General features: G+C 42.2%; 1 protein-coding gene across 19 annotated transcripts in view; it reads left to right on the forward strand.

Annotated features, from left to right (window-relative positions):
- The window catches only part of ptprk (protein tyrosine phosphatase receptor type K), a 93080-nt gene that overhangs the window by 34739 nt on the left and 33827 nt on the right, over window positions 1-24514 (forward strand). For all 19 annotated transcript variants that reach the window (XM_029425196.1, XM_029425202.1, XM_029425205.1 and 16 more), the window contains 7 exons: window positions 2782-2905; window positions 9442-9602; window positions 10393-10444; window positions 10522-10580; window positions 14288-14369; window positions 15918-16033; window positions 16880-17054. In XM_029425196.1, coding sequence (XP_029281056.1) covers window positions 2797-2905; window positions 9442-9602; window positions 10393-10444; window positions 10522-10580; window positions 14288-14369; window positions 15918-16033; window positions 16880-17054 — 754 coding nt within the window. In that variant the 5' untranslated portion in view covers window positions 2782-2796. The remainder of the gene's footprint in view (window positions 1-2781; window positions 2906-9441; window positions 9603-10392; window positions 10445-10521; window positions 10581-14287; window positions 14370-15917; window positions 16034-16879; window positions 17055-24514) is intronic.

Raw genomic sequence — 24514 nt, forward strand, 5'->3', positions numbered from 1 at the left:
TTAATACATTATTTACCCTTTATTCAAAACATCTTACATACGACTGATGACGTGAAATTCACCTCCCATCTAGTGGGTTTGTATTTTCATTAGTCTGACACTTTTAAAAGCCCACCACCCGTTCAGGCCCAGCGTCACAGTCAGCTGCCGTGCTTCTGAGCCCCACATAATGCATCGTGTTAACGTGCACATTAGCAATCAAAGCTAATGCTGGAGACGTGCGTCACAAACGCTCGTCTCGTCTCATCATAGATCATAATTAAACAATCACGTTTTAAATATTCCAACCTTGCTAATTAAACTTGAACAGTATATTTACCGAGTGTCTTTTGGGAATAAAGATACAAAGAACCTTATAGTGCTGCTGTGCATGTGCTCATTTTCCCACAACCTACTACTTTCTTTACTAAGAAAGTGGAAAACGTACTTTTCTGTCCATAACAAAAGGTAGTATTTTCCACCATAGCTGCATAACATGCACAAGGTTACCCATACCTACGCTTGTCCTCACTTATGACTCAGTATATTCTCATACACATCCACATACACCCATGCAGAGAGAGCGCTACCTGACGGCAAGAGTAAACTGACACTGTGGGAGACAGGAAATCACACACACACACATACTGCAGCATTTGTTAGACATCAGTTGAATTACATTCTGTACATCCAAGCTGAGTTTATAATAGAAACGTTTGGAGTAGGAAAGATGTGTGTTGTCGTGCTGTACTGCGTGCCCTCTACATGTCCCAGCATTTTTTCGCATTATGACTGGAGGTAACTTGCTGTGACAAAGACTTAATTGAATTGAATTGGAGTTGCACGACGAGAGGCTGGTTTAAAGAATGACGCCGAGAGGAATGCGATCCAGTGCATCTCTGAGGCTGTGAGTCACAGGCAGCCATACAGCCGGCAGCCGAAGACAGCCGCTTAGTTTGATGTTAACTTGTTTCTCCTCCGGCGGCGGCTGTCACCTCTTGGTATCCCTCTGTAGCAGGAGCTCAGATCAGTGGGGTATCTGAGGGCCTGTCGTTTTGCTCTCCATCACAGCCGCCGCAGCTCGCTCTAGGACACAGGTAGCAAAGCTGCAGTGCAAACTGAATGCGTGGAGATTTATGTTGCTGGCAGTGCTGGTTAATGACAGTGCTTCATGGTGGCTTGCTCTCATATACCTTCTTTTTTTTTTAGAGGTCTCTCAGCGGTTGTGGTTGTAGTGTAAACATGCCTTCTGTGTATCTTAGTGTTGAGCTTTGATTTGATTTCAACATTTTCTTGCAGAAAGATTTGACGACATAAAATAACTTTTAGCATCAGGACTGTGAGTGTCTCATCTTTTACTTTGTTAAATGTTCCTTCAGACATGCAGCTTCCTAAAGGTTCGAACTGGGCTTTATTATAGAGCTGGGCAATAACTCACTTTAATATTGATATTGTGACAAACGATTCATTATCGTCTTGGGTTTAGTTATTTTAATTAGAGCTGAAACGATTAGTTACTGCTGTGTACTATATGTACTATGTCAGAGTACTATTTCATGATATATATTAAAGCTGCACAGATTAATCGATTAGTTGTCAACTGTTGAATTAATCATCATCAATTGAAGTCAGTGGACAGACGTCGTCTTGGACACTGATCGACATTATTAACCATTTTCTGACATTGACAACAACTGAGAAAATAATCTACAAATTAATCGACATTGAAAATAATTGTATTATATATAATATATATATATATAATAATATGTATAATATAATAATATATATAATATAATATATATATATAAATATATATATAATATATAATATATATATTATATATATATATATATATATTATAACTTCTATATATAATATACTCTCTCTCTCTCTCTCCTATCTCTCTCTCCTCTCTCTCTCTCTCTCTCTCTCTCTCTCCTCTCTCTCTCTCTCTTCTCTCTCTCTCTCTCTCTTCTCTCTCTTCTCTCTCTCTCTCTTCTCTCTTTTTTATCTCCTTTTTTTTTTTTTTTTCTCTATCTTTTTCCCTCCCCCCTCTCTCTCTCTTCTCTCTCTTTTCTCCTCTATCTATCTCTCTCTCTCTCTTCTCTCTCTCCTCTCTCTATCTCTCTCTATCTCTCTCTTCTCTCTTCTCTCTCTTCTCACTTCCATAAAACTATATATGGAAGACTTTGGACAATGACAAAAAGGGCAAAGATGACACACATCTCACTACCAGTGACTTGAATCAGATGGCTCGGTGGCTTTTCTTAGCCATATCTCTCCGAGCCATTTTATTAACACAAGCCGTGCAACACTCTTGGGTCAATGAATCAGATCGCTGGCAGGAGCCAGAATGTTATTTCTATCAGCAATATTGTCATTACAAGCCACATATCATTTCAAGTTGATTGTTCCAGCTAGCCGTCGGGGACAAGCGGCGTCTCTCTGTATTAGAGCGATTTCCCGTTTGGGCCGGGCCACAGGCGGCCAGCTCACACATGGTTGTCCAGAGGCTGCGGGCGATGGGCTCAGATGATCCGCTGAAGGCCATGATGGTTGAGTCAGACGTGGTCCTGACGGGCCTTGAGTGATGACTGTTGGAGCTCAGACTCCTGGTGCTTTGTTAATGAGCTGAGACACGCACAGAAACACAACATACAGGAAATGATCATAAAAGTTTTACTGGGTAAAACCAGGGAGGGGTTCATATTGCATCACTAATAATTAGATTTAGTTCATCCCGTCATTAATCACTGATGCTATGAGGTGAACTAAATGTGATTGTGTTTCTCTTTGCAGGGAGCTGCATGTTTGATGAGGGCTTCACTCCGTGTGACTACCAGCAAGATCCCTACGATGACTTTGACTGGACGCACATCAACACCCAGGAAGTGCCGTACGTCTCGCCAGGGCCTGCCACAAGGTGAGGCTTGCTTTCTATTCTACTTTTATTTGTATTGTATTTGTACTTTTACTTAAGTGAAGGATCTGAGTACTTCTTTCACATCTTACTTCTTGTCCTCGTCCCATCCACATGTCCTCCCTCTCTCCTCTTTTCTAAGACACCCTCTCCTCTTTAATCAGTTGTGGGTTTTTTTTTCTTTCTCTGTGGTGATGATGAAGGGGAAATTAAATCTTTCTGCCTCAGGGCTGAGGGTCTAATTAACCGAATATGAGGTCATTAATCAACGGCAGCGAACAGGGAAGGTTGCCTACATTACAATCTTAAAACAAAATGTTATAACAATAACCAGCAGTGCAATGTTTGGATACTAACTGACATTGCAAAATGAAAACCAGAGTTAGAAGAATGTTGCTGTATGAACAATGACCGCAGTTCAAATGTAACAACCACAAACATGCTTGAGTTTGTTCATATATTTTGTCTCGGCCTCTGTCTTCCCTTTAGTCTCTTCCTTACTCCTCTCCTCTTCTTTCCTTTTCTCTCCTCTCCTCTCCTTTCCTCTTCCATAGTTTCCTTAACTCTCCTCTCTTTCCCTTTCCTCTCCTCTTGTCTCACCTTCTTTCCTCTCCTGTCCTCAAGTCTCCTTTTGTCTCCTTTCCTTTCCTCTCCTCTCTTTTCCTCTTCCACAGTTTCCTTTCCTATCCTTGTCTCCTCTCCTTTCCTCTCCTCTCCTTTCTTCTTGTCTGCACTTGCAGTTCATATCTCCTTTCTTCTTCTTTTGTCTCCTTTCACCTCCAGTCCACTCCTCTCCTTTCCTCTCTTCTAGTCTCTTTTTTTCTTGTCTGCACTTGCAGTTCATATCTCCTTTCCTCTTCTTTTGTCTCTTTTCACCTCCAGTCCACTCACCTTCTTTCCTCTGCTGTCCTCTAGTCTCCTTTTGTCTCCTTTCCTTTCCTTTCCTCTCCTCTCTTTTCCTCTTCCATAGTTTCCTTTCCTCTCCTCTTGTCTCATCTCCTTTCCTCTCCTCTCCTTTCTTCTTGTCTGCACTTGCAGTTCATATCTCATTTCCTCTTCTTTTGTCTCCTCTTGTCTCCTTTCACCTTCAGTCCACTCATCTCCTTTCCTCTCCTATTATTTCCTTTCACATTCGGTCCACTCCTCTCCTTTCCTCTTCTTTTGTCTCCTTTTACCTTCAATCCACTCACCTTCTTTCCTCTGCTGTCCTCTAGTCTTCTTTTGTCTCCTTTCCTTTCCCCTCTCCTCTTGTCTCACCTTCTTTCCTGTCCTCTAGTCTCCTCTTGTCTCCTTTCCTCTCCTATGGTCTCGTCTCGTCTCCTCCTCTGTTGTGGGAGATTATGATTTTGTTACCATGACAATGTTATGCCGTTATTTATCTCTCATGCTTATCATCATGACAACCCAGCCTCGCTGACATTTAGAGAAAGGTTCGGTTCAACACCAGCTCTTTACGATTTTCACACAAACTCACACATTTCCTCCCAAAAGGTGTGTGTGTGTGTGTGTGTGTGTGTGTGTGTGTGTGTGTGTGTGTGTGTGTGTGTGTGTGTGCCTGTTGTCTGGTGCAAGTGGTCTTGCATATATTTACTGTAAGCCACAACACAAGATAGGGGAGTCTAGCATTTAGTAATATTGATACCAAGTGGTGTCACTATGCAGAGAGGGCAGAGTTGGCAGTTTGAAGAGGTTACATACCTTACCCACGAGCGCAAAAGTAATGCCTTGAATTAACATAGCATTAACTCCTGCAGAAGCTAGTGGGATGAGCAGGGGCACGTGGAAGGCAGGGCAGGTTAATGGTTTGGAGATGTTGGTTCAGAGCGTTGCCTCAAGCTACGGGTGCATGAACTGACATTTGATGTGTTAATAATGCCAGCAGGGTGTGGGACAGCAGGGCTGTGGATGGAAAGCGAGGTTGCTGGAGGGGATTACAGATACAGCACTTGGCTAGGTTTTGTATTTGGAAGAAGTAGCAGGGAACGGGGTGAGGGGTTGAGTTGGTAGCTTAAATGCCTTGCCCAGGGAAACATTGGTAATGCCTATTATTAGAATTGTTGTTTTGTCAGGCAATCCGAGCCACCAGTCATTTGGAAGTACTCAGGTCTGGCAGTCTCCCTGAGGGCAGGGCATGATTAAGAGTAAACCAATTGGGCTTTTGACCCCTTAAAACAAAGGGATACCTACTCTCTTTGTGTCGGCAGGGTTGTTAAAAGTATACGGCACCTCAACGATCTTTGGGAGTGACTTTATTTAACTGATTTGAAGTTCAGAGGGGGTTATGTGTCGTCAAAGGCATTTCACAGAATAAAAGGAGACATCTTAGAGCTTCGTTTAGAGTCATTGGATAGTTCAGCTAACAATTATACTCTTATACTCTTATAACCCACATTGGTTTGTCCCAATTGCCAATCACCGTTTGTGCTTAAGGCAGTATTGAGTGTGGAGGGATGGTTTGGCAGTTTTTGTAATAGAGCTAAAACTATTCTGTGTAATCTCTTTGGGGGTTGATGTTGGCACTAGCCACCATGGCACGGTCTAGATGCTACGCTGGCACCGCGTGTTGTGCCAGTTGAAGATTCATGGGCTGGGGCTCTGGGGCTCAGTGGACTAAAGCAGATACTCTTGACTCATAATGTAGTCAGCCAGTACCACTCTAAACCTATTTGGCATGCAATTCTGTCCATGTCTCTCCTCTTGTTTTCCACAGTGTACTGTCTAATAAGGGAGGAGAAACAAAAAGACATTAAGACGGCAGACCAGAGCTGGTCTCTTGTCCACTGGATGTTTTAATAATAACGAGTGGAGCAACACAAACTACGCAGCCTTCAAATCGCCATTAAATCAAACCTCTCTTGACAGAATCTCTGCAAAATCTGAACATTAACCTTCACAAAAGTAATATCTTCTTCATTGGATTCTCCATTATTCCCCAAAATCTTTGTTAAAATTAAATTGTAGATTTATTATTTATTCATAGAGCACTAGATATGAAACAATCAGTTAATTGATCAAGTACTACATTGACAGAAGATTCAAAAATAACTTTTCAAGCCAAAACAATCCCTGATTTCAGCTTCTCTCATGTGGTGATTTAATATCTTTATGTTTGGGACTGTTGGTCGGACAGAACAAGACACGTAAAGACGTCACACGAGCCCAAAGAAATAGTCAAGAGAATAATCTGCGGATTAACCGATACTCAAAATAATTTAAAGCACATTTTAAAGCAACAAATATTGGTGAAAGTGCTTTTTCATGAGCAATCAGAAGATCTCAGATTGCACAGCGGCAAGTTTTAGAACCTACATTAAAAAAAGACAGATCTTAAAAGTTTATAGAAATACCAGTGCAATGGAAAGATTGAATAGTGAGGGAGAAGATGGTCCACAGTCTGGAAGCAACAATGGAAAATACTTCATCACCCTTTGAGTTTTAACTGGGAACATGTGACGAGCAGCAGGGCTTTGAAAACAAATGAAACGATCTTCAAATCTGTTCCATATTTGACATTAAATGGTGAGTCTTGTTTCTTTGTTGTGGACGAGCTGCATGTTTTTAACCCATGCCACTAGTTTGTTTTGTGTTCTACCAAGAGGTTGTCAGCTTTTCTGTATCCCACTTACTATGGGTTGGTACCATAAGATGCTGAAAGTTAAACTCTTCCCATTAGCTGTTATCCCAAACGCAGAGAATACTCTATCTGCCACGTCGACGCCGCCACCGCTGCTGCTGCTGCTGCTGCTGCTGCTGCTGCTGCTGCTGCTGCTGCTGCTGCTGCTGTTGTTGTTGTTATGTGACATATCTAGGTCTTAAGGCTGTCTCAGGGGTATTTTTAGCTTCATCGTTATATTGTGCCGTCATTCTATTAGCGGCCATTTTAGACTTTGGCAGTTCAAAGACATCAGCCATTTTATAAACTGGCAGACTTCAGGTGTCAGATGTTCTTGGCATCACATGGTCTGCTTTCTTAGCATGTGTGTTGTGTCAGTTTCACGTACAATCAGTCTTTTATTATAAAGCAGATTTTCTCTGAGATCAGGTTGAAGCGTTTTCTTTAAAATACATTATTGAATATTATTTCAGAAAGCTTGCAGAGGTGATGCTTCTTTACCAGGTTGTCTATTTACCAAATGTTAACCGACACCTAATCCACTTGTTGTTATACATTTGCAGCAGGCAGTGTTATGATTAACATGACGTGCTACAGGTTATATTTTTGCCATGTTGTGACATATCTGGGTCTCTGACTGATAGGAGTATTTTTAGCTGGCGCACCATCTTGGCAGCCGTCTTAAAGGCACTTTTCTCATGTCACCATCTTCGTATCGGTGCCAAGAACGAAGGAATAGGAGTGACATCCATCGTGTGGTTTGGGATGGATGTAGATTACAGAGTTGGAGAGAGAGACAGAGAGAACGGTGCTGGCCTTGTATTGTCTCTGTTCTGATTGGCCGTAGCCCAGTTTAGACGTTCAGAAGCAGGAAGTAGGATTATTCTAATACGGCTATGGCTGAAATAGAAGTGTGTGTTTTTGTATGTGTTTGGAGGCGATGGTGGGGAGATCAAGAGAGAGAGAGGAAGAGCCAATAACTAGGATACAGTGTTTGGTTTTGAAAAGATGTGTGTGTGTGTGTGTGTGTGTGTGTGTGTGTGTGTGTGTGTGTGTGTGTGTGTGTGTGTGTGTGTGTGCAGTAGCTGAAAGCCTGTTATGTTCTACTGTATTCTGCAGAGAAAAGTGTTTTCTCACAGCAGATTAGCTAAACAATAAGTGATCATCACTATTGTTCTACAGCTTATTGTATACAGCTTTATTGTGTATGGGATAATATGCAAATTGATTTAACCAGTTAGTTTTGGAGCGCGGTGTTTAACCGGAGCACCGTTATTGTCTTGTATTGTATTCTAATCTATTCTATTAAGATCCGTTATGTTGCACTTAAATTTCATTTTATTTGAACTTTCAAAGCTTCTTTTGAATGTTTTTGAATTCATATTTTCTGACTCCCTGGAATCTAAATCTACAACTTATTATAACATTAATGATATTAGTGCAGCCTAATCTTTATCGGCAACCGCGCAGAAATATCAAGTTTAAACAGAACAAGCTGCGCGTTATTCAAATGTTGATGCAGAATATCAAGAAAAGCAGTAAATCCTCATATGTTTAGCGTCTTTGCTTGAGAAATGACTTCATAATTAATTATCAAAGACCAACTAACCAATATGTTGTTTCAGCTCCAAGTGAATTCATTTCTATTCTACTAAAATAATTCAACACTATCATTGCTACTGTGATGGCTACTCAATTTTGTGATGAGCTAATGTGAGATGGTGAGATTAGACATCAGGCAGGAAAGGCTCACATTTGATCATATTTCACTGGAACAACATCTGGTTGAGGTCTGAGCTGATTACTGGAACATCTGGCTGGGCCGACTGACCATCCTGTCAGCACACCCAGATTATGTATTATGTCGAGCTCCATTCCCTGCAGTAAACTACTGTAGGTACACGCCGTTCTACCCAGCGGTGACAGCACGGGTAACAAATCACCTGATGTACATTTATACGTACTTACTCATCTTTTTCATCAGTAGTGACTGAAAAACTTCTCCAGAGTCCCATCATATCAGAATAACAAAACCAATGGATTCATATTTGAAAGCAGCGGAGAAAGGAGGAATATATTGCAAACAAAACAAGTAAGCCAGAAAAATATAGCCCCGAGGAAATGCTAAGAAAAATGCAATTAATCATGTGACACCGCTGGGCTGGTGCAGGTAATGATATGTTGCAGACTGTGGAAAAATGTACTAGTGCGGTTAAGGAGTCTGTGCAAACTGCAGCGACTGGTATCAGTACGCATAATGCAAACTGCAACCGGCCCCGTGACATGCTTTTGATCAAGTTTCACTCATTTAGATTTTGTTGGCACGTAAATCTGCGTTTACGCTGACACGTTTGCAATTGCTATCATCTTGAAGCTGCACAGTTCATACACAGGAATGAAAACGAGACGTCACAAGAGTTCTTCTCCTCTCCTCGTTCACATTTCCCGTGTTTGTTTATTTGTTGTTCGCTCGCCAAGAAATCTCACAATCACAAAGAGGAAACAAGTGACACACGTGTAGTAACAAAGGGAGTGATGACTGATTCTTGTACTGTTACCAAAAGAAAAGAGAAGTGACTAAAACATGCAAATGTAAAGGGAAAGACTAAAGGCTTTTTGTTCTCATGACAAGAAACTAAGTGCAGAGAATGGGTTTCCAGTTGTTTGTGTCCCAGTAGCAGGGAGAGTTGCTTTACTCCTGTAGGTACATGTAACACATGTAGCACAGGCAGTGGCCTCCTCTTTGACAAGTCCAGTCATACACTCTTAATACCTCCTCAGCACTGCTAGTCTGTTCAACAGCAGGAATGTTGAGTACAAGCACACAAACAAAGCTGATGATGAGTCGTGATTCACAAACCCTGTGAACCACCTCAAATGATATGTGATGCTTCTCTTCTGACCCTCTCCTTGTCTCCGTGTCCAGGTTCCTACATGTATGTGGACGTCTCGCAGTATGACGTTGGGGAGAAGGCCAGGTTTCAGCTGCCAGTCATGAAGGAGAACGACACTCACTGTATCGACTTCAACTATCTCCTCACCAGCCCCGACGGCTCCAGCCCCGGCACGCTCAACGTCCTGGTGAAGGTATAAAGACGACTGAGGATGATTGTACTGGTTCAATTTACACGTGTCATCTGAAAGAAAACAATCCGTTCTTTTCCTTTTTATTTCATTTTGAGACATTACATTAAAAGTGAGGCGAGGTTTGATTTCATGAGACACACGAGAGCTGGATTGCATTTTTAAATTCTTAGAAAACATAAGGTTCTTTCACTCCATAAAACAAACTCTAGATGAGCTCAAGCGCTGAGTTAAAGCTTTCTGTTTGTCACAATGGCAGATGGTGAACAGAGCTTCGGAAGTTAAAACAAAACAAAACAGGATTTATGGGAAACGTGGTCTGGCTTTTGTGAAATTACAACCACAAGTAACGCAGCTAGCATGCGAAAGTGGCCGCCGACTGACTTGCGTTTACCAAAAGAGTTTGTGTAATGTTGCCTATTCGAGCTTTAACAATTCATTGTAAAATAAAATACTGACTTTTTAAATGTGCAAAGAGGCAGCTTTAAAACTGAGAATGTCTTTTTGTTTACATAAACAAAGATGTTATTTTGTTTGACATCTATCCAAAGCACAAAGTGTGATGGATGGACTCGGGACGGGCACCATCTAACACACACATTTTATGATCCAAACCTTTCCCTCCACTGTGGTTGTTTCCACATCTCCTTCTTCTCTTTCCACTTGAGCAACACTTGCAGCGTAGAGGTGGAGGTATAGCTGACCTCTGACCTCTGACCTCTGACCTCCTCGTTTACATCAGTGTCTTAGACCCATGCCTGTGTTTTATGTATGTTTTGTGTGTTATTTCTAGGTAAACAAGGGTCCCTTGGCCAACCCTATATGGAACGTGACGTCCTACACTGGTAAAGACCGGCTCTCATTTCTTATTCTGACACCTGTCGATTTAATTCCCCCGTGTTGACTGTAATTTGTCTTTCAGGTAAAGACTGGCTGAGAGCCGAACTCGCCGTCTCCACCTTTTGGCCGAATGAATATCAGGTAACTCCCTAAATGACAACCAACAGCTGTGTTAATGAATGATTTCTTTATCTTGTATATATTAGCTTCATTTCCACTCCATGGGAATACACAAACACACGTAAACACACACACACACACATGCCGGAAGGCAGGCAGCTGATTTATTTGTGTTGACTGAGGCTCAGGAGGTGACGATTAGGCTAAAAAGAGACATAAATGTGTGTGTGTGTGTGTGTGTGTGTGTGTGTGTGTGTGTGTGTGGTGCCCAGCTGAACATCAATATTATTACCAATGTTGTTGTATCTTGTTTTTAATGAACACCTTTCTGACACGTTCAGAGTCACAGAGGTAGAATAATTGCAATTTCTCCTTCTTTCTTCATTTGTCAGCATGATCTGCGTGTGTTTGTTTGCCGGTGTCGACAGATGTGTGCACGTTGTGGGATAGCTTGTCTCCAAATGTCCTAGCAGTCATACACACACACACACTGATCATGTTAACACACAGCCTGGGGACCCTATAATATTACTGCAAGGCAAAGTGTGAAAGCATCCTCCAAATGGCCCATCTGGAGCCCAGTCCCCCTCAGTGGCTATGGGAGGAGATCGCCAGCATGAAACTCGTGTGTCAACATGTTTTAATTGAACATAATCATCCTGGTTTGCCGAGGCTTATACAGGCCTTTCAGGCTATGAAACAGGTTATTGGATTTGAGGTTATGAAGCTATTTTTTCATGTTGGAACATGTTTCTGTGTTAGCACTTAAGCTTGGATTGTAATGAGACTGGCTCCACCAGGGGAAGCGTAGACGCGTGTAGTCACGCACACACATGCACAAAACAATCGACGTGCACATAAAAGCCACACCTATTTTCTTTTATACCTTGTAATTACAACATTCCTGCATTTCAAAGTTTATTTTGCATTAAAACTGGCTTTCAGATGACGATTAAGACAGTTAACCAACCTTTGCGTTATTATAGCTGCAACGACAACCCGATCAAGTGATGAAAAGGCAACTGTTTTAACGATCACTTAAAGGGATACGTTGTCCATCTTTAACTCGGTGTCGTCGCAGCGAAATTGTCATTGCTAGAGAAAATCTTCAGAGTGATGCAAAACCGATACGTGCGTCACTCGGCTCACCTTTGCTGGCGTTAGGCGGGCCGGTTGAATAATATCGATAATTAAAATCATCATTATTTGCAGCCAGTTTAACATTCATTACCTTAAGCTTTGTGTCATTTAAGTACAACTTTCTCACGTAGATACACAAATAATAATGTACTTTACTTCAAATGTGTTTCGACAAAGCTCTAAACCCAGACGACTCGTGACGGAGAGGATTCGAACTATGGCAGGAAGTGGAAAACGACTCCTTGCCTGCAGATTTCTACATTTTTGATTCAGTAGCCATACATGCATACATCAAAATGATATATGCCGTTAGTTGATAAGAGGATGTGTGCTATCGTCCCACCCTACTCTGGAGTGATGATATGTCAGTCCTCAGCCTTCAGCGTATCGCAGTCTTTCCCATGTGAGAACTTGTGTATCCGAGCTATCAGTAATCCTTCCTCAGTCGGGCTGTGAGCGCTCGACACCTGCGTGATCGAAATACTATCTCCTTAGAGGTGACCACCATCGGACCCGTGAATAACAGAATGCAAAGGGTTTCATGGCGGATAATTAAGTTCGACAAGGAAACAGAATGAGCAATGACTTGCATCCAGGCTGCAGTGACCCTAGGCATTGTGGGACATATATAAAATCCACTTATGCATAAACGCACTAACGCACTAATGCATGATCGTTAACAGGGCAGTCGCAAAAATAAGACTCGAGTCTTGAGCGCCTTTCCCACTGGACATAAAACCCACTAACACCCACTTACATCTGGCTTTTATCTTTACTGGGAAAGGTTACAATCGACATTTCATTTCACCAAAGACTGCAGTAGTTACAGGTATTTATTGGCTCCGACCGATCAGTGATGGAAACATGGGCGGTATGCTATGTGACGCGCGTTGAAGTGAATATTTCATAAATAAATCAACAGGGAAAGACTTGATCCGACACTATGCGTGTGACTTCAAGGACTTGATTTGACAAATAATGAGATTTTTGTCGAATTTGGTAAAAAAATAAATAATGACGTTATTACTTTCTACAAAAAGCCAACTTTTCAGACAGATTTAAATCATACATCTGCACACGTACATGCGCAGGAGAAGTCATGAGGTCAGGTTGTGGCTACTGAAACAATAGTGGTGATATTAACGAGCAATGATCAGCAGACAGGCAAGCCGGTCTTCAGGCAGAGATGAAGGTATTAAAAGTCAACTGATGTCTTTCTGCTGCGCTCCGCAGTGAGCTATGAGTGAAAGATGATACGAGAGAGACAAGATAGATTGGTAGGGGGGGTGGGGGGAGAGAGGGGGAGAGTGTGGCAAGCAGGGGATGATAAGCTATGGGTAAACAGTTCACGGCAGATTTCCCTTTACAGGTGATGAATGACAACAACGGCTCACCCCCTCACTCTCTTTCTCTCCTTTTTGATAGCGACCTCCTCTCCTCTGCTCATTACAGCGCACCTCTCTGAGTAAACACTGTTAGGAAGCAGAGACGGCGAGCAAGAGACCGTAAGAGAGGAGTTAGGTAGGGGAGAGGAATGGTTTGAAAGAGGGGGATGATGATGGAAGGAATAAAAGAGTGGAGGGAGTTGGAGGGCTGTGGACGAGGAGGAGGCAGGGAGGACAAGATAGATGAGTAAGAGGAGAGTTATGTAGAGCAGATGATGCTGGTTAATGGAAGCACCTGTTGAATGCAGTATTAACTTTACCTGAAATATGGAATTTAGAGAAGCGGGTTAGCTTTACACACAACCACAAAGCGGTATTAAATCACAACTTGGGCCCAACATTTGCATGTGTTGAAATGCAGATAATAGATGGGGGGGGGGGGGGGGGGGGGGGGGGAAACAAAGAAACAGGATCCAACCTTTCATTTCTCTACCTTACCGCGCTTGGTTTTATTACTTGAGATTACTTTGATCCAACAGCAAGCATCTCATTTATTCTTCCCGGCTTGTTGGCCTGAATGTATAAATCCAGCAGCGGTCGGGATGGCAGCTTTGTATTTATCCAGTTTAGTGCACATCACCGGTGGCTGTCACTGACTTTCTATCTATCCGGTGCCAACTCAGATTGGATCCATCACTTTGACTGCAAATTTAAATGGCAATAGTCTCACTTTGTAGCTCTCAGTGGCCCCAGAATGCATCTAAAACTTGAGAGGCACAGTTTCTGATTTAGTAACAACACTAAAGAGGGTTGAACATTTGGCTCGTGATATGCAAGCGGTGCATTTGTTGGTTATGTAAGTTTTCTCCGAGGAACGGCATTTCTAATGTTTTTACTGTTGCTGTATTTAGTTGTTTTGGACATTTTGTATTAGCTCTAAATTGTTCTATTCACAGGATAATGGTCAGAATTTATATATTTATTCATCTTTATTTCAGTATTTATATTGCTACTTTAATATGGAACCAGTGTCGTGTGTGTAAACTGTGTGTGTGACTTTGTGTGTGTGTGTTTGTGTTTATTCTTGTGCACAGGTCTCTCACTGATGCTTCCTGTTTAAATACAGGATTTGGATTGAAAATATGGAATCTAATATATGATAGTAATGAATATAGTAGTAGCTAAATGTCTCTCTTTTCTCAGGTCATCTTTGAAGCAGAGGTTTCGGACGGCAAAACCGGCTTCATCGCCATTGACGACATTCAGGTGCTCAGCTACCCGTGCGGTGAGTCATTAGCATTGCCAGCAATTAGTCCTAGTTCGCTGAATAGACGCTGATAGCTTTGGCCACTAATTAGACTGTACCTGGGATGGTTTCAGTTGCACTTGAATGGCTAGATAAGTGGGAAGGTGACACAGCAAGGGAGGGATGCAGGGATGCAAGTCGTAGAGGAAAATGGGAGAAACAAAAAAGGGCGAGAGAGATTGGGAGAGAAAGAGGGAACGGGAGAGAGTGAAGCGGGAAATGAGACAGTATTAGGGCAATCATAGAGGGAAGATTCTGACCACTCAGCACTTTCTCTCTTTAACTCACATGCACACACACAGTCACACACACACCGTGAACACTAGCTGTCTTGTCTCATGCTGACAGGAAAGAGATGAGGGCTGCGATCCATTTTAAATTCTCTCTACGTCTCGAGTCGTCTTCTCTCCTTCGCTTGAGTGTTTCCTTACTTCCAGAGGGCAGAGAAGAGATGTGACGACAAACTGTTACCGTTAACAGAAGGGTCTGTTTATTTCCAGCCATAGGCAAGTTCCTGGAGGGTCCCTGTGTTGGATAGGAAGCAATTACAACTCCTTTTGGTCATCTGTCTTGTAGCAGCACTGAAATCTCTGAGGACAAATTTAGTTTCTTAATAGATTCTATTGATTAGAAGTCATAAAGATAAAGTGTCCTGCACCGCGCTCTTGCACAGTTGAGGTCTGGGTGTCCCTGTTTTCCCTTTCCCTGTCAGAAGTTAGCGATATGTCTCCGACAGAAATTCCTGGTCAATAAAGTGACATCTTTGAAAACTATATTTAAAAAGAAAAAGCACCAGTTTTTTAAAGGCGGAGGAGCCGGACTCCTAATGGGATGGAGCAAGTATTTGAAAAGGAGTTAGTACTTAGTCTCCACAGTGGAAGCATTCATCCTCACAGCTGCATTTCTGGACACACGGGTTTGTGTGTGTGCATGCGTGCAAACTAGTGTGTGTGTGTGCGTTTTCATTCACCATAGTAGCTGCTATCTATGATTGCAATCACCTCCCCAGAATAAGAATATCGTAGCTGAACTGCATCTTCAGGGTCTAAAAGGCTTATTTCATATCTTAGCGTAGTCGTTAAGAATTGGGAGCTATGTGAATTATATATACTGGATGTGACACTGATGTTACCGCCCAATGGCAATGCAGCTTCATCTGACTCCAGTAGAATCTAATCGCAGTAATAATATCCTCCTTGGTGGAAGTAATAATGAACATATTCCTTAGGGTTGGAAAATGTCCTGAAATGTATACAGTGTGTGATAACCCGACCTGTTTGTATCTCTACCTCCCTCTGGCTCTGTCACCTCGTCTCAACTTCTAACAGCGAATAAGATAAAGCCATTTTTAAATACATTTGACGCTTTTATCCAGAGCGACTTACAGTGAACTAAGTACAGGGACAGTCTCCCTGGAGCAGCCTTGCTCAGGGACACAATGGTGGCAGCCCCTAGTATAGGTAAATACATACTGTACAACCTCGCTGTTAACTCAATCTAATTTGTTTGACCTCCTTTGCTCTGTAGATAAATCTCCTCACTTCCTTCGCCTCGGGGACGTGGAGGTGAACGCCGGACAAAACGCCACATTTCAGTGTATCGCTACAGGACGCGACACATCGAACAACAAACTCTGGCTACAGGTACAACTATACACATGCATGTATGCACTCACTTAAAAACGTTTCAGTCTACTGAATAATCTACAGCTGCACATGTATAAAGTGTCTGTGTTCAACATATTTTCACACTTACCTCTTGTGGTATCGAGCCTTGGAAGATAGCTTTTGTTTTATTTGCTCAGACTTATCACTGAAAAATGATAAATGACAAAATGTAACAGCATCTCCCGGTTCCACAAAACAGTTGACGGTTGTTTTTAATGTTCAATGCTGTTCCACCACAGACCAAACCAACATGTACACGGCTAGATGCCATTAGAGGCAAGTGAGAAAATATGTTTTTATCTTTAATATGAGACTATTAATCCTGCTAACAAATAAATACATTTGCATGCCCCCAGTCTGATGGTGTAGAAATAGACAAACACAAAGAAATGAAACATTGTATACTCAGTGTGCCGCCTTCAGGACTTGTTCGTCCAATAATATAAGCGTTATCCACACACACGCACACGCACACACACACACACACACGCACACACACACACACACACACACACACACACACACACACACACACACACACACACACACACAGAGCGACCCCAGGCCGTACATCCTAGCAGCTAACATGATTAAGAGTTTAATAGCTGCTGATTTAATTATAGCTCTATTGTAGTCATGACCTTCAAACCTGCTGTCAGGGAAGAAGAGGGGAGGTGTGTGTGTGTGTGTGTGTGTGTGTGTGTGTGTGTGTGTGTGTGTGTGTGTGGTCTACTACTGCCTTGTGACCTTAAGCAAGGCAGTTAACCCTCTAGAGGCCTCTGCAGCCCCTGATATCCATCTGTGTGCTTATCTGTGATTCAGAGGAGAAATGGAGAAGATATTCCCGTGGCTCTCACCAAAAACATCAACCACAGACGTTTCGCCGCCTCCTTCCACCTCAAAGAAGTCACTAATCAGGATCAGGATCTGTACCGCTGCGTCACCCAATCAGAGCGCGGCTCCGGGGTGTCCAACTTCGCGGGTCTTATCGTCCGAGGTGAGGATTTAAAAAATATATTTTTTCAAGGTTATTTGATTACTTTGCCTGATTGTTTTGTTATCTCTGTAATACTTGTGTTTTTGTTTTCTGTGATTTAATATTTGATACCTCAGCTTTATTAGATATCTTTTAGTGGAAAGTAAAGTGCTTTCCACTGTTTCCAAGTTACTGTACGCCCGTCAAGCTTTACGCTCCTGCGATGCACGTGATTCAGCTTACATGATAACAGTTGCAGATTCATCATTAGACAGATTTATGAAATGATGGGCCCTCGAGGTCAGACAGAGGGAGACGACAGCCGTGTAGAGCTAGTGGTGTTAAGTATGATCAAAAACATCACACTTTTGGCTTCTTAGCTTATACTAATACGAGACACAGGTTGGGTTTATGCTTTTTTGTTTATATATTCAAACATTAACCTTACAAGAGAAAAGGCCTTTAAGAAGAAGACAAACTAATGTGTTTGGTGCACGTAACACCGTCTTTGAATATTGGCTGACTGGAACGTTTTCTCCCCCAAATCCAAGAAAGAGCAGGACGGAGCCGCTAACGTTAGCTTAAACTTTGATAGCATCCAGGACCAGCTTCCACACACTGGTTAAATGCTACTCAGGAGATACACTATCATTAACATGACCTGTTACCCCCACAAACTAGTATAGGTAGTTAATGATAAGCTAACTCTTGGACTAAACATTAGCTTACTCCTGTGTGTAGTAAGCTAGTAGGCGGACATGCTAACGTTGGCAGCTTAGGCTACATTAAAGAACCATCAAAGACACCGTTTGATTCGTTCCTTACACTTCAATCATGGTTTTTTTCACTTTGCAAAAGCAACAAATAAATAAGAAAGATAAGAACCAAGAGATTGGTTAAGTATCTCTCCTATAACACTTAACACTATTTTGAGAGATCTAAGACTCCACAGAGCCGAAGCTACGGCTTCTAAGCTAATATTGAACAACCGCTGTTGGGTTGATTTGAATCTTTCCATGACCCCGTCCTTGACCAAAGTTATCTTCTTGACCCAGTTATATATATTGTGTGTTATGAGTAACTTTGTATTGTGTTTAACTTTTGAAATGTCAAATGTAGTCTTACCAATCAAATGTGCACTCACTGTGTCGGACTGATAAAATGTAAGTCACTAACACAATATAGACTAATGAGGAGAGTTTGTGTGCGAGTATATGTAGATGTGTGTATGCCAGCCTAGTGTTTGTGAGTGTGTGGAAACACTCTGTGTGTGTGTGTGTGAAGCCACTGCATTAGTGTCTATGGCATGTGTGTGTGCGTGAATGGAAACTGTGTGTGCTCCAGCTGTCATGTGCAGCTGACATGTGGTTAATAAGGTGTCACCAATGTGTGTTTGAGACGGGATGCTTTATTCATTCACATCCAAATAGCTTACATATTCAATTCATCTCAGAGAGAGGGAGAGGGAGGGAGGGAGGGAGGGAGAGAGAGAGAGAGAGGGAGGGAGGGAGGGAGGGAGAGAGAGAGAGGGAGAGAGAGGAGGGAGGGGAGAGAGAGGGAGAGAGAGGGAGAGAGAGGGAGAGAGAGAGGAGGGAGGAGAGAGGGAGAGAGAGGGAGAGAGAGGGAGGAGAGAGGGGATGATGAGGGAGGGAGAGAGAGAGAGAGAGAGGGAGGAGAGAGGAGGAGAGGGAGAGAGAGAGAGAGAGAGGGAGAGAGAGGGAAGATGATGGAGGAGAGAGAGAGGGAGGGAGAGAGGGGGAGAGGAGAGAGGACAGAGAGAGAGAGAGAGAGGGAGGAGAGAGAAGAGAGAGGGGGGAGGAGAGAGAGAGAGGGAGAGAGAGAGGGAGAGGAGAGAGAGGAGAGAGAGAGAGGGAGAGGTGAAGGCGAAAGAGTGATAAGGGAGTGACACACAAAGGAGGGGGAGGAAGGGGAGAGACGAGTGGAGATGGAGAAGAAAAGTTAAATGTAAATAGTCTGCTCATTATCTCAAGAATATCCATATCAGAATCAGGAATATGTCTGAATATGTAAACAGCTGAGCAGAGTTATGTTTATTATTCTGCATAAGAGATGGCAGAGGAGAAAAGAAATGAGAAATCAAAGCAGGAGCGAGCGCCATGAATATTAAGTTTAGCTGGTGTGGCTCGTAATGGAGCTCTGGCACTGTCCAGTTTAGGGGTTCAACTCTGTGCGTCTCCTGAGCAGGACACTGACACTGCCGAGCGTTAGGGTTACACCCCCCACTGGGAATGTTTTGTCTTTGGACAGGGAAATACGGCGGCATTGGAAACTCACTTTTTTTCTGCGGGGAAGTAGTAGGAATACGTAAGTGGCTAATGTTTATTTATCAAGAACATCTTTCTTTGAATTTGAGAAGGCGAAGAGGAGAGAGATGAAGGATCCGCTCAGCGGGAGACATGTGTCTTTACATGAATAGGACCAATCTACATATATGAAAATAGATTCAGGTTCAGTGAGACGCATTGAGCGACGCGTGTGTCGTAGCCCGGCATCGCCTGGAAAACAGCCACTTCTTCAATCTGTGAAAAGATACGTTTGGAGCTCTGAGGGATATTGGCGATTATGAATATTGATCCAGATTGCGGTTGTTAGGAAGATATCACAATAAAAGAATGAGCCCTGCATGTATGAATGTGGAAGGAGAGAAGTCTCATGTTTATTTATTAGAAATATCAGATGGGGAGATGAGAGCCAGAGAAAAATCAAAGGAACAGGGAATATGTTTATTTCACTTCTTGAAAAGTAGGATATTTGAGGTTCCTGCAGGACATTGACGACCATGAATATGGACAGAGTTAAGCTGCATTATTGATACTTCTGCTCTGAATGTTTCGCTTTAATATTTATTTATTGTGGAAATTAAAGAGAGAACGAAAGATGAGGGCTGATTTATGGAGGAATCGTGCATCTGGTACGAATCTGCTGAATAGGAAAATGGAAGAAAGAGTCGAGAGAAGTGTCAAAATATGACTTGTGTGTGTATATGAAAACATATATATAGTTTGCTGCAGGACAGTAACCCAGGTGTCATTTTCAAAGACTGAAAAGTGGTCTGCTGGGGGAGTGAGATTGCCTCGGTGCAGGTACGCACAGGCCTGGTCTATTGATATTTATAACATGTAGATGACAGAGATGTGCCATTATTGTCTCCCTCTGTGTGCTGAAGCTGTCAACATCTGAGAAAAGAAGCACATTTTGTGGAGGCAGAGGTGCATCATGGGAGCATTAGAGGGGTGACATGGGATTCCCAGATATTGTATTCTCATACCCACATATATGACTTTCACTCTTCCTCGAGCAGAAATACAGACAACTTCAACTTCAAGTATGTTTCCAACGATGTAATTATCGGCTTATTCTACAGAATGAAAGATATTCAGTTCATAGAAAGCTCTCAGTAAACAGACGAGCAGCCAACCCTCACATTGGAGTAAGCATGTAAATGCTTCTTTAATTAATTAAAATGTTTAATTCTAGCTCTGATATAAAACCCATGTTTCAATAAAGATACCAAAGACGATACTTTACTTTACTAATGTTTTTCTACAAAATGTTAAATGAACAAAATGTGTTTGTGTGTGTGTGTGTGTGTGTGTGTGTGTGTGTGTGTGTGTGTGTGTGTGTGTGTGAGACAAAGAAGTATGAGAGAGTCTGACTGTGTATTTGTGTATATGTGTGTGTCACTAGTGGTTTGGTCAGAGCCAAACTCTAATAAAGCATTGCCCTCTGGTTCCAATGGTGACAGAGCGCGTCATCACGCCAGCTCGTATCACACTCACACACACACACACACACACACACACACACACACACACACACACACACACACACACACACACACACACACCATGCCAGCTTGCATTACACACAACCCATGGCCTAAAAAGCTCCTGCAATATTATTGTCACACACACAAACACACAAACACACACACATGGATCAGACTTAGGGAGGAAGCACTACTGACTTTATACAACTGTCTTAAACCTGTAGTGGTCCACTTCTAAAATGTCCCTTTCTCTTGTTTAACCCATCACAACACACACACACACACACACACACACACACACACACACACACACACACACACACACACACACACGCATGCACACACATTCACACATGCACGTTCTCTCTAAGTAATAGTGACAGGTGAAGCTTCAGGCGTTATGGAACTATAGAAAACCTACTACTACTGTTGGCTGTCAATACGACTGAAACACACACACACACACACACACACACACACACACACACACACACACACACACACACACACACACACTTGCACACACATTTTCACACGCATACACACCCCTCTTGTGTTCTGGAGGTCAGTTGTCCTCCAGTAAAACCATGGTGATGTCAGCAGCAGTTTGGGAAAAATAAACTTTATTGACAAGGTTGCTGACGACGGACAACAAAGAAGAACATGCCTAGTGGGCGCTCGTCGCCAACAATGTCTTTCTTTCTTTATGTTACGTCTTTCTGTCTCTTTACGTCTTGTTGTTCTTTCACTGCATGAATCTTACATCAGACAATCTTCCAAACCCTCTTCCATTGCCTCCAGGGCCTCGCATCTAATATCAGCAAAGAAAGTGATTGACAGTGTATACAAATTAATCACGCAGGCGGGTTAGGTCAGAAAACGACACACACACTTGAAGTCTTTCCCGATGTTTATTTGTTTTGTTATTATTATTTACATTTGACCCATAAAAATGAGGAATGATGAGAAGGTTCACACATGTGATTAATAATAAAAAAGATGGTGACAACAAACCCATCTCAAAACAACACCATTGATGATTTGTTAGAATTGTTTTTAGGTCAACTGTACAAATGACAAGTGATGGAACAAAAAGAGGAAGAAAATCAAACGTATGAACGCGTTCCAGCGATTGTTTTCTCTGGAGTCACTTAATGACCCACTTACATTCAATAATGTTTCCTTTTCTGTGTATTATTCATCTTTTAGATATTCAATAAGTAACACACAAACATGTACAACGCAGGCTGCATGCAGACGGACCTACTCCTTTGTATGCTTGAATACATTTTGTGAGTTTTTACTTTATTTCTTTATTTGTTTTTTAATCATCAAGTTGTTTACTTTGTTTATTTGATGGCGTTGCGAGCTGACATGTTGTTGACGTTGTCGGTTTTCTAAAGTCACTTCAACATTCATTATCTGGATTCAACTCTGTGTGTGTGTGTCTGTGTCTGTGTGTGTGTGTGTGTGTGTGTGTGTTTGCATGTGCTGTCAAACTACAGTGTTTCATCTGTTGCTAAAAAGACACTTCCCAGCCTGCACCTCTCTGACAGTCATAGTCAACACACACACATGCAGAGATGCAAAAAAACACAAACACACACACACAAAGGGAAAAAGAGGTGACAGCAAAATACAGATATTAAAGGAACAACATGCACAGTGACACACATGCACACACATATAATTTAGATAATACTTACTTTGATATGATACGATTGAAGCTGGATTGCTGAAAAGAAAATCACATGTTTCCCTATCTTACTGATACTGATATCGCAATATCGCCTTGTGGTGTGTTCGAGAATGTGGCGGAGAGATAAAATACATATGATTTACTGTATGCGAGATAGGCCGCAGTGTGTGTGTGGGTGTTTGTGATTAATTCATGTGCTGATCCGTGTGTGTGTGTGTGTGTGTGTGTGTGTGTGTCAAGTAGATAAATCTTTGATGCTGCGTGTTTTTAAGGTTGTGTGTGTGTTGTGCTTTCGGCTTGTCAATCACAGATGCGTGACAGTTAGCTCTGATCTGAGTGACTGGCCCTGAACCATCACACATCCATCATATTTACGTGCAAGTACACGGAAATTATTCACCGGGAGCGTCTCCAGACGTAGTTCATGGCTGAATTACAGGACGTGTGTCGAATGAAAACTACACTTTATGCAATCAAATGATATAATTACAAAAAAGACGTCTTTGCTCTTTCACTATTTTAATGGCACTTTTTATGAAATACAGTCGTGTACAAGGATGCAACCATCATTTAATTTGCAGGGAAATGCAGCTGTAGTCCATTTATTCTACACCAGAACACATTACAAAGCATGTAGTGGAACAGCCTTAGGTTGTAGCTGGATTAGTTTATCTCCCAATGGGGGGTCATTTGGAGTGGGCGAAGGTGATTATCCCTTACCGTTTCCCTTCGCTAAATCTATACCAATTTAAAAACGAGGAGAGAAAGAGGAGCAGACCAATTAGAGGAAGATTTGGTAAGCTTGTTGTAAAATTAACTTGGCATTGGGATACGTACACCAAATGGCAACCGTGATCAGAATCCCTGATCCTGAATCGAGAAGTTTACACATTTCTATTGCAGTTAGCAAGCAATTGCTAACCAAAGCCCCAATTTAGACACACTGTGCAACACCGTACAGTAATCTGATGCCACATGATTCACATTTAGGTCTCGCGTCTGCAATCACATGAGGTCGAACACGCCGCAAGTCAAAATTGAATGTCGCTAGATTGACGTAAAGGCCGCAGCAAGTAAAGAAAGAAAATTAAACCAGTTCCATGAAGAGGGTTCGAGCCAATTTAGAGTTTTTGAGGAGATCCTCCTTATATCCGATCATTCAATTACATTTCTGAGCACGACTGGGGCCAAAAGAGGTTAACCTGTTATCATTCCCCGCTTGTGCGCTGATGGACTTTATAAAAGAGGCAGCAGAATTTGCTCGCTAATAACATTAAATGAGGAAACTGATGAGAAAACGTATTAGAGCATTCACTTCGATGGCAACATAGGTTTTAAAATCTATCAGTCATGCAGCCTGTAAGAGGAAAACACTCGCCTTCCCTTCGCATCATTACTTTAAACTCGGGGCGGTTCTTTCACCTCTCGCACCAGATGCAAAATAAATAACGCTCGCATTGTGGCGTCCTTTCGTAAATGTCCTGCCGTGTCTTAATTAAGCTGTAAGGAACATTTACACAACAGACGCTTGAAAGACAAAGACGCAACTTTAACAGATAGACGACGGGGGCTCACAGTATCGGCCACGATGACGGACACTTTGTGAAGTGTGAATAAAAACCCTTTTTCAGTGTCTTGTTCAGAAGGGGGAAGGCGTTTGAAGTGAAGCAGCTGCAGAGGGCGTGTTTGCATTAATATTAAAGTGTATTATATCTCCAACAACACAGCACAGGAGAGTCACTGCGGGAAACAACATGGCTAATAAGTGTGAGATGAAAGTAACTGCATATAAAGCGTGCGTCTTTGAGCATCTAGAGAAGCTATGAATAAAAGTATTACGGTATTTTTACTGTAAGTTAGAAAGTAGGAACACTGGATTAAAAACAACTCCAGACGACAGAACAACTAAGAGCACCTGGTCTCAACGTTTGCTGCCCTTCAAGTCCATCATCACATCCACACAGCTCGTTTGCAGTTTCCACGAGTGTCCCT

This window comes from Cottoperca gobio, chromosome 24, assembly GCF_900634415.1.
Source record: "Cottoperca gobio chromosome 24, fCotGob3.1, whole genome shotgun sequence".
NCBI classification, from domain to species: domain Eukaryota; kingdom Metazoa; phylum Chordata; class Actinopteri; order Perciformes; family Bovichtidae; genus Cottoperca; species Cottoperca gobio.